The sequence below is a fragment of the Perca flavescens genome, chromosome 3 (assembly GCF_004354835.1).
Source record: "Perca flavescens isolate YP-PL-M2 chromosome 3, PFLA_1.0, whole genome shotgun sequence".
Classification (NCBI taxonomy): domain Eukaryota; kingdom Metazoa; phylum Chordata; class Actinopteri; order Perciformes; family Percidae; genus Perca; species Perca flavescens.
In genome coordinates, this window is record NC_041333.1 from 15,243,570 (window position 1) to 15,254,659 (window position 11,090).

Sequence of the window (11,090 nt, forward strand, 5' to 3'; positions counted from 1 at the left end):
TTTCATTTATTAATGGTGTGCAGAGACACTAGCAAGGTTCATCCATTTCAAAAAGCCAATGCTTCTTTTCTAATCCATTCCTTTTATCAAAGTTTCATCATTTTTTTCTAACTATTTACTCTGTATTTCTTTTTCTGGGAGAAAATGTTGCAATTATGTCAAATTTGGAAACAGAGGGCATGTGATTTGATACATTTTGAGGTTACAGCAGCAAAAGCCCCAAATGCATTTTGTTCTAGATGTAACATTGTCAGACTTATGTCAGGCATGTGTATTATTTACATAACTATAGCTCATGAAGTTGCTCTGATATCAAAATTGTCCCTATTTTATCATTCCATATTATTAACATAACTTACTAGTTTTCTGCACATACCTATAAAGTACTGTTTCCTAATTTTTATAACTTTACTTTCATTTGCTTTTAATCTTGAAAAGGACCAAAGTGTATGACAAATTTGCCATGTCGCTTTTTGTAGTCACTGCTCTCTGATCCTCTACGCATATTTCAGCTTCTGGCCCTTTTGCTGTCTTATAAAAGTTGACATTATAAAGGTTTTTTCTCTATTTCTAGACTGCAAAAGCTGGGTGAGCTGTCTCCTTTAATGATGGTTTGACCAAATGCCATTCATTTCCAAATTGTGAAGAAATTACATAAATAAACACCATATTATAAGGTCCATGTCTCTCACTTTTAAATGCTTTACCCTCATTGCATTCTTTGACCTATGAACAAAAGTTTTTTTTCTCTCTTTTAATGTTGGTTACCACCTGGGTTACTAACCCAGGTAAGTGATCATGTGTTTGTATGTTTGGACTCCAACTAATGATTACTTTCATTATCTTTTAATTTGCTGGTTATTTTCTTGATTCTTTGTTTTGTCCGTAAATGTCCATAATGTCAGAAAATACTGAAAATGCCATCTTCCACCGCTTACCAAATGAATGTTGTACTGTATCTGCTAGATGTACAGTGGTGAAAGAAGTACTGAGATACTTAACTTGAGTAAAAGTAGAAATACCATAGTCTAAAAATACTCCATTGGCCTACAAGGAAAAACCTTGAATTCAAAGTGTCACTTCAGTAAAAGTATAGAAGTATTAGCAACAAAATGTACTCATTATGTAGAAGGGCTCCTTTCACAGATTATATAATATTAGATCATTCTGTTTTCATCACTAATGAATACACATAAGAGAATTTTAATGTTGTAGTTGGTCAATGTGGGGCCACTTTTACATAGGCTACTTTGTATTAATAATAATTCATAATTTATACTTTTTATTGATCCCCAGTGGGGAAACTGTTAGAACACACTACACACAGGCCTGACATACACACACATGCCTACTAATGGGAATCAGAATCAGAATCAGAAATACTTTAATAATTTATTTTAAATTATAAATAATAAAAAAAATATTTTTGTTACAACTCCAGATATATAAACAACATATACAAACAACATATATTATCCAGAATTAACATATATATTAAAAATAAATATACAGTAATGATACATAAAAAAATAAAAGATCAAATGTACAGTGTTAATGTGCAAAAAGAGCAATAAAAGAGTGAAATGATTGTCAATGTTTGAGAGATTACAGAGAAGTTACAGAGAGGTATTATAGTAGTATACTGCAACTATAACCAGTTTCCCTATCGGGATTAATAAAGTTTTTTCAATTCAATTCAATCATATAGGTTTTTTTACGTTAGAAGTTGCCTACCAGTAATTTCCAAAGAAATTAAGGTGATCGTGAGTGTGTTCTTATCTCGTGCTGATGTGTGAGTTTGCGGTCTCTGTTGCACTCTAGCGTCCATAAAGAAAACCTTGCGTGTTTGGGCGGAAGTTACGTCACGGGAGTGGAGCGAGCTTTCCGGATGTAGCCGACGTCCCACACATTTATTGTAAACATGGCGTCCGTGACAACAGGTGAGAGCATAAAGGCCCGGCAAGCCAACGGTACCTCTTGTACCTCAATATTTAAAAATATTTCGGTATTTCACACTAGACATGGCTGCCGCCAATACTGTCTAAAGTTTTTACAGCCGGTTGTGTTCGCAGTGGATGTCGCATATGGCCGCAGGCGCCTTTTGATTCATTACTAGTAGTTACCGCTAAAACAATGCTAAAGCCGAATGCTAACACACACGGTTCCAAGAGCGGCATTGTTCCGAGTGAATTTTAATTTATTATAACACGTCGAGGGAGAATTGTGAGCTGGATTCTTGGCTAGCTTAATCTTGTGGTTTACGTTAACGTTAGCTAGATCGTCCTCTTATGTAACATGAACTAACCAGCACTGATGTGTTTCACACCCGATTACAGTGTTCCCTAAATATATCTTTATAATGTTGCACTCATTCTATTTCTATAGTTGCAATTCATTTTAATAGAAAATGTTTGTTTAGGGTCCTGTTTTGTTCAGGCGCCTGAGCGCTAAATGTTTAACGTTAGCCACCGTGTGAGTTTCGTCTCTGTGTAGCTATGAGTTTATCAGTCAAAGCATGTGTTGGACAGAGCCATTGTTCTGGCAGCTGTCGTGCACCCTTCACCCTGTAGCTATCTGTTACTCCAACCCCAAGACGCTTCATAATTGGTGTTATAAATATCTTCCAGCTGGCCATGGTCAGCATGTGTTAGAGACCTCAGCATGCTGCTGTCTGCTGAGGTTTACATCACCCACTGTAGTCTGTAGCGTTAGCATCAGAACGATGAGGAGTCAATCATCAGAAAATGAATCAACAATTTTGATCATCGCTCAGTTGGTTATGTCACGGATAACACAGAAATATTGGTTTCAGCTTCTTACGTGTGTAGATTGTCTGATTTTCACTGTTTTATATTATTACGAATTAAATACTCTGGGGTTTTGGACTGTTGGTCAGACGAAATAAGTACTTTGAAGATGTCAACTTTGGTTTTAGGATTTGATTTAACATTTTCTGACACTATATGATACGTGTTGAATTGATTAGTCTAAAAACAAAAAGTACTCTTTAGTTACAGCCCTCTTCATAAGAGTTTTATATTTAGTGAACTTAATTGTAAACATGTCAGTGTTGGAATGTTCTTCAAATCCTTTCTTTTGTATGATTGCTAACGGTCTTTTTTTTTTTTTCCTTAAGCCACCTCAGAGTGGATTCAGTTTTTTAAGGATGCTGGGATCCCAGCCGGCCTCGCAGTCACTTATGCAGTCTCCTTCGTGGACAACAGGTAATCTAATGTCCCTTTTTCATAGGCTTTGTATAGCACACTTTAGCCACACTGTGTTGTGCCAGGATCATGTGAATTTCCATTATACCCTCACATCATACCACAACCCGGTAGTCCACACAGCAATCCGGGATGGGAGAAAAACGTGCTCTGGTTTAATGGCGTTTCTTTAGACCGATCACAATCGTCTTGGGCAGTGCTAAGTGCCGAGTGGAGGCCCGGTGCCGCTGCAAAATAGCTTCGGGAAGGAACTTGCGTTGGTGGAACATGTGCTTGTTCAAAGGTTGTTTTAGGAGCTGAACTGAGGAGCAGTTAACCATAGTCCTCATAAATCGAGCAGAGTTTAAAATGACAACACAAAGAAAGCAGATGGTAACAGGATATTCGAATAGAATGACAACCGGCGGAATTTCCGGCAGAAGGAGAGCAATCCCTGAAGTGGAACGTGGTGGATGTAGACTACCGTAATCATGATCTACACCTGAAAGTAAAAACCTGACACCAGAAACCTAAAGGATGAGTTAAGTTTAATAATAGCTTGAATTTTTATAGCGCCTTTTGGGGGTGATAAGATGCAGAAACCAAATAGGCAGCATAGTGGTGTCTAAGAACCCACAAACTAAAGTACATTCATCAGTCATGGCCAAAATCACAGGGGATGAATGGTTCAGGGGAAATTATATATATAAAAAAAAAAAAAATGTCTTTATTAAAGCTCTTTCTCTATTTTCCATGAATTTAGCTGTTCCCTTATATTTTGGTTTCTTCAGTTGAGACTTAAGAAGAGGAAAAGTTTTGATTCATTCATTTAGGGTTCTAACCGACTTTTTACAAACAAAACAAATTTGTAAACATGAAGACACAAGTCTTGCATCCATATCACATAATCCTGTGGTGGCTTGTGAGAATGGTGCCAATCAAACAACCGCATGGACCAAACAACCACGTTGCCACTGCTTCCAAGTAAGCTTGGTTTGTTTTGTTTGTGGTGAGAATACAAAGCATACAGCTTTCTTTGATTTTTGGGACATTTTATGAATTAAATGTAATTATAACGGCTGTCGTAGAATTAAAACGGTGCAGTGAATAATGTAGCTGTTAGTCCATGGGCCAGGTGAACCAAGAGTTTACAACTCACTGTCTGTGTGAACTAATGGGCAACAATGCACATTGTTTTACTTTGATCCTTACTATGGGAACAGACGTACAGTGGCTTGCATAAATTAAAATAGCCCCACATCCTCACATACCCTTCACCATACCTAGAGATTGCCATGGTTTTATTTCAGTTAGCCTAATAGCTGGTTTGATTTGCATTGAGATATGATCTTATGGAAAGTACCCCATGCCAATCGTGAGATACGGTGAAGGGTATGTGATGGTGTGAGGCTATTTTTATTCCAAAAGCCAAGGGAACTTTATCAGGATGCAAAGTATCCTGGATCCATGAAATAACTGGCCTTTAAAAGTAAAAAAAAAATGCCTGCCTCTATGGGAATTTAACATAGGGGTGTGTATACCTATGCCCCATGTATTTCAAGTAAGAAAATTTATTTATTTACGATACATTATTCATTCACAAAGGAAATTGGTGTCCTTAAAGGTTGGATTTTTCAAAAAAAAAATTAATTGAGTCATTAAGCTCAATTTCCAAAAGGTGTTTTTTTATTCCTCTTTTTAGTCAACTTTAGCATGGGTGTGTAAACTTATGCAAGCCACTGTACACATTATTTTGATTATTCATGTCACTGCAGAATTCACAAGAACATGCTGATGGACCTCAGTAAAGACATCATGATGGACCTCGGCATTACAGTTATTGGCGACATCATTGCCATTCTTAAACATGCCAAGCAGGTCTACAGGCAGGTGAGATCCGATTTAACTGTATCATGTTCTGAAGTCTTGAAATGTTGAAAATGGATAGTGCATTGTCATCGGTGCAGGCATGTACAGACAAAACCCACTGGGATATCTCCACTATTGTTGTGAATGCAGTCATGGAGAATGGATGTCTTTCAAAGCTACTGCAGTAGACTGTGCGTTTACATAACCTCTGTAACGTGTATCCCCTCTTCAGGACATGTGCAAAATGGCCACTGAAGCCATCTCCTCAGGACAGACCAGTGTTAAAGCTGAGCTCAGAAGAACTGCCAATACTCGTGAGTACCTACATTTTAAGTTTCTACATCAACCATCATTAAAACAGATTTTCATTGCCATAAATTATAGGGATTTATTTTAAAATATAAGTTTAGGGTCACAACAGAATGAGTGACGAATTATGCATTTTCTTTCATTTAAACTTTTTTGGAAAACCTCTTTTTATTTCTACTCATTTCACCCACCGTACTACATTGCTTAATTGCAAGTCTACCTTTCAAGTCTACCTCCAGTGATCAGCATCTCACCGCAACCCTTGGTGTGCATTACTTTTCTATATTATAAGTCACATAACAACCACTTTGTTCTGATATTGTTGAGAAAATAACTATAATGTAGCACCACAGGTTGGCATGTCCATCTGTCCCTTTTAGAGAAGTTCAGCATGTATTTAGATACATGATTCTTTGATAAATAAATTAAAATAAATTTGCAACTATACAAAACCCTGCAATTCACAGCTTTTGCCATTTTGACTAGGCTCAGCTTCTGTACAATTTTATACTATTCATTAGATGTGGCTGGCAGTAGCTAAATACATATAATAAAACAAATCTACTGCCATTCAAGCTGTTGTAAACAATGGTATTGATACATAGAATTATCCGATGGCAAGTTGGACTTGCATCTGCAAAGTAATTGGTGTTGTAGTCAATTAACCATAGTGTGTTGAATATTAAACCAACTGGTATACAGTATTTGTAGCAAATGCAACGTAATTTAATAAAAATGTTGTAAAAATGTAATATATCTTACATGTAGCGTGAATTGCATTGTTGTTTATGTGCACTCAACGTTCACTAGTGTTAACCAGCACAATGTAAAATTGATTTGGATTGGCCGCGAGTATGTATGACCTAATTTCTCAATAGCAGTTTATTTTTGAAGGATAGCCTACAAGGGGCTAAACTGTACAAAACATTTTTGACTAGCTGTAAGTGTCATTGTTATGTCAGGTAATAGGGCATATTTAAGGGTATTTGTTTCCGTTAGGAGAGAGTAAAGTAAGTCAATTAGCCTAATCTAATCTTACCAGAACAAACTGCAACACTTAGTTTGTTGGCCGTGAAGTACCAGGTTTTACAAGACCTACTTTTTTCACAGTTTTCACAACATTTTCTTTTAATTTTGGTGTGTCTAGAACTGTGAAGCCCAGCTGTCCTCTGATCTTGTCTTGGTAACAGAAGACAAAGAGCTCCTATAGGAAACAAGCTAATCCACAACTACTTAAAAATGTCTCTGCTTTTTCCTCAGCTGCCACTCGTATGATTGCCAATGCTTTGAGCAATGACTCCCCGCCGGCCACTCCAGCCCGTCGACCTGACAACCGCCTCTCGGTCACAGTGTCCAACATGCAAGCAAACAAGAGTGGCAAAGCAGGTAGATATCGTGGAAAAGTTCCTTTTACCCCATAAATACCTAATTTCCTTTCCCTCTGGAGCAGTGTGTCCTGTCTTTATTTTTACCTCTGTTTAATCCTCGTGTACCCACCACTTTGTTTGTCAGTCGTAAGTCAGCCAGCTGACGAGGGAAACGGTTTGCCAGCAGTGAAGCGCCGCCGTGTGACAGCTGAGATGGAAGGCAAGTACATCATCAACATGCCCAAAGGCTCCACGTCTCGTACACGCCGCATCCTGGCCCAGCAGGCCAAGAAAGGTAGGCCTGACCCAGTGGTCTCGCCGACAACTCGCTGATGCTCCCCACAGCTAATCAATACTAATGGTTTTCGTGAACGACTTCTTCATACTAAAATTCATTTGTCATAATTTAATCCCTTGTCTTTACTCATACTAACCACTGCACCAACAACTATTCCCTCTGCCAAACTGCTTGTTCTCTCCTTTGTCTCACATCACCTACATTTAACTCATTCATAAAATCTTTGACTATGGTCTTTTTTTCCCCATGACATGAATTCTCCGATGGGTTCTATCTCTGAAAAGAGCTGCAACGCTGTAAACTGCTCATATTTATTTCATGAAATAAATATGAATACATTTATAGATAAAGATCTATCTAACAAATGATACAGGGTACGTTTTCATGATATTACCACATTTACCGGTCAAATGTTGCCACGCAATGCAACTTGCTCAATTTAGGCTGCTACTTTAGCTTGTGGAAATTAATAATTCTTTTGACTTAAATCTTGTGAGCTAGTACACCACAAGAGCTCATTTCTAATAGTTATAACTTTTTTTCTACTCCTTGAAAAGGTTTGAATCGCACCTCTGTGTTTGCAAGACTTGGGGCTGAATCAAAGGCAGACACAACAACCAGCAATAACAAGGTGAGGCCTGTCAGTATATCGTAATGGCTCCCTTTGTATTGGATGAAGGTGTGAAGATAAGTTCTGTGCTCATAATGCTCGTGTTTGGCAGCCCACCGGTGTGTTCAGTCGTCTTGGCAGAGGGGATGAGGAGCAAGACGGGCCGAGGCCAGGCAAAACGGCTGGAAACATGGATGTAGATGACGAGGAGGACAGTGATGGAGAAGGCTCCGTCCTCCAGTATGCTGGCGTCCTCAAGAGAAGCCTTCCCTCCCAGAAGAAAGAGCCAGCCACGAAACCAGCCCCGACCACCCTGCGACGCCTGGGAGGCAAATTCAAACTACCTCCTTCTGACACTCCCACCTCCTCTTCTTCCTCCCCTAATGGCATCCCCCCTGCCAAGGTTAGTGTGCTTCAGAGACTGGGGAGGCTGCCTGCCACGCACCTGAGTGCCGCTGTGTCGCCAACACCTGCTGACACACAGGACAACAGGGTGACCAGCACCAGGCCCAAAGCCCAGGAGGGGCCGACCATAGCAAGCTCCAAGGTCAGCAGCAGCACTGGGACCGGAGGAGGGGGGGGAGGAGAGTCTCTGGGTGCCCAGATGGACGTTAGGGCTATCAGTGTTTTTAAGAGACTGGGCAGTAAGAGAACCTAACACATCTCTCAAAAAAGTATTCAGACTCTTTCTATACTTCCTTTATAGAATTTGTATCACTCCCCTTTCTGCATTTATCCTGGCAACATGTAGGACAGCAAGTTTGGGTGTTTCTTTTGTTCAGCATGAGTCTATTGATGGTTAAATGCTGCTTTGTGGCTTTAGGGTTATTTTCAAATAAAAACCGATGATTTTTGTTTACACGTTAGTCATGTTGCCATTGGAAAACCACCTTTTGTTTAGTGTCCGAAGATTTTTAATTTGAGGACTCAAACTTCTCTGTGTATTATGTTGCTCAACCAGATAGCTAACGATATTAATTATACCTGCCATTTCAACCAAGCTGCCATAATGGTGGTTTTCATTTTACCCCATAACTCCACATATAAGGATGCTGCTGCCTAAACTTCCCTATTTTGAGAGTCCTCCTGAGTAGATGAAAGTTGTTCTCCAAGGTGAATTATGTGGTCATTTTGTTGATGTTTGCCTGAAAGTGAATTATTTCTGATGTAAAAGATACAGATAGAACTTTCTTTTTCACATCTCAGGCAAGTTAGGTTTATTCTTCAAGTTAACACACAGGACAGCAGTCGGACGTAAGACTAGCCGTGAAGTGATGATTTAATTTTCTTGTTACCTTTACCACCTCAGTACCTCCTCTTTCATGTTTGGAAAGTATAAATATTGTTGATGAAAGGCTTCTTAACTTAAGGTAAATTCACATGGTTACACAGAGCAAGCTTCTGAACTACGACGGCGTATTAGGGCCATTGTAGGAAGAAGAAAAAATATTACCGATATCTGTTCCCTCTGCATCTCTAACTGGAGAATTCAAATGGGTACAACAGGACAAAATACGACTGATCACCACTGCCGGCATAATAAGTAGCAAGCAGCGGCCAACTGTGGTGTGATGTGGTTGATCCAACCTTGCAAAGTGAAGCAATGTGGTACCTTGACAAAGAGTTATTTTGTCACAAATGTATTGTCAGAGAATATCCAAGATTTTTTCTCGTAAATGTACCACTTTAATTTCTGAAATTTTGAGTTTTTCCTCTGAATATTATTACCCCCCTTCCGCCGGCTCTGTAATATATATTACATTATAATGTATATTTTTCCCTACAATGGCCCTAATACGTCGTCATACTGAACACTTGAAAAAAAGCACCGCACCTCCTCCTGTTCTTCTTCTGCGCTTTATGAAGTAGAAGTTCACACCTCTGAACTAAAGATGCCCATGACTTTCTACCATAGGACTGAACGATTTATATAACCACCTACTTAAAGACCGGGTCAGTAGAATATTGTTTATTTTAAAATGCAATGTATAGATTTGTTAGACTTGGTTGCAAACAGCACAGGACCAGTTCTGCTGCATATTTTTCTATGTGGACATTGTTGTATCATGTATCCATGTAAAGAAACTCAGAGATGCCATCAGGCCTGGTGTCGGGGCCACTGTAGTTCTCAGTAGGTAGTTCACCTTTACCCAGTATGGGCCATTAACACCTGTGTACTATTTTGGTCTTTCTTCACACCAGAATGTTGTTACACTGTAAATATTTGAATTGTTTAAAATCACTTTACGCAATTTTTATTGTTTTAAAGAACAAAGATGAGCAAAACACAAGCCGTGATTTTTAAAAAAGATATTGAGGGGAAAAAAGTTCTTAAATTAAAGTGTGCTTGGAAAACAATTAAAAGAGAAAAAGGGTCCAAACATCTTTACTCTTTTGTTTCTTTCTTTAAAGGAGATGTTTACTATGCATGTCATTGTCACATTCTGTACTTTTCAACACTAAACTGTCAACATGGCAGCTAAGTCAATATTAATATTCCCCTGAAAACATTTAGCTGATCGTTTATCAATAAACCCGTTAAACTCCCACTCCTTTCACAATGAGGTTGCTGCTGCATAATTTCGGCTAAACTGTCAGTGTTATGTTAATGATGTTTCAACAGGGGATGCCTCTACTCTCTACAGCTGTAGCTGGGAGCACACATTTGGCATCCAGGGGTGGTACGGTGTGTCTTCAATGCCAAGTGAGAATGCATACTGGTGTTTGGGATTAGTGGATTGAATGGGATTGTGTAGTGTTTGTGTGTTGTGTATGCTCATTTGCTGCTAATGTAATTTGTTTGTACTGAATATTATTGTTTCCCCGTAGGGACAATAGTTTTTCAGAATCAGAAAACGTTTCAAGGAGGAAAATTAAGAAAGTCTTCTTTTTGACACTTACTTGGCAGTACTATCTCTACACCATGCAGATACAGGTAATTGGTTCTACATGCACACTGAAGAACCAGGATATGGACACAGCTCTCATTACCGGTCATGACGGCGTTGAGATAATGGCGATGAGTGCTTTTGTCAGTGCAATGTTTAGTTGTGCTCTAACACCTGCATGTATCTTACGTTTTGCTGTAGGCTAATGAATTATTCATGTTTATCTGCTTGTGAAGTCAAATCAAAGTCAAATGACCGTTTAATCAGGAGTAGCTGAGACACTGTGGGTCCCTGGAGCAAATTACAAAGCTGTTTGAGTCACTGAGAGGATACAGCCTGCTCCTGGACTGAGTTGACCTCATGTGAGGCTTTCCTCCTCCTGAACCAGATGAATCACACCTCGAAGATGCAAGGAAACGAGGTAACAACCCTGCAAAAATTACACAATTTAGCAGAGAAGAATGTGTAATCTGTACTGAGATATGATTGGCTGGTGGGCTGAAGGTTAGCCACATAGCCTATCAAAATGAGTGTAATTGAGACTAT

At 39.0% G+C, this 11,090-nt stretch overlaps 1 protein-coding gene across 3 annotated transcripts; it reads left to right on the plus strand.

Annotated features, from left to right (window-relative positions):
- The first annotated feature begins 1,851 nt into the window (after window positions 1-1,851).
- c3h19orf47 (chromosome 3 C19orf47 homolog) lies at window positions 1,852-10,182 on the plus strand. Of its 3 annotated transcripts, none has more exons than XM_028573198.1 (8): window positions 1,852-1,940; window positions 3,137-3,224; window positions 4,979-5,093; window positions 5,305-5,386; window positions 6,642-6,767; window positions 6,894-7,043; window positions 7,604-7,677; window positions 7,769-10,182. In XM_028573198.1, the coding sequence occupies exons 1-8, from the start codon at window positions 1,922-1,924 to the stop codon at window positions 8,312-8,314; spliced, it is 1,200 nt and encodes a 399-aa protein (XP_028428999.1). In that variant the 5' UTR covers window positions 1,852-1,921; the 3' UTR covers window positions 8,315-10,182. The 3 variants fall into 3 exon arrangements, with proteins under 3 accessions (XP_028428999.1, XP_028428997.1, XP_028429000.1); XM_028573196.1 differs by having other exon boundaries at window positions 1,902-1,970; XM_028573199.1 differs by having other exon boundaries at window positions 1,902-1,970; window positions 6,894-6,968.
- The last annotated feature ends 908 nt before the right edge of the window (window positions 10,183-11,090 follow it).

Excerpts from the sequence above, each read along its gene's own strand:
- c3h19orf47 (XM_028573196.1), top strand. The coding sequence starts at position 1,922 with ATGGCGTCCGTGACAACAGGTGAGAGCATAAAGGCCCGGCAAGCCAAC. Across the intron at positions 1,971-3,136 it reads AAAGGCCCGGCAAGCCAACG|CCACCTCAGAGTGGATTCAG; the intron begins GTACCTCTTGTA and ends TTTTTCCTTAAG. Across the intron at positions 6,768-6,893 it reads AAACAAGAGTGGCAAAGCAG|TCGTAAGTCAGCCAGCTGAC; the intron begins GTAGATATCGTG and ends TTTGTTTGTCAG.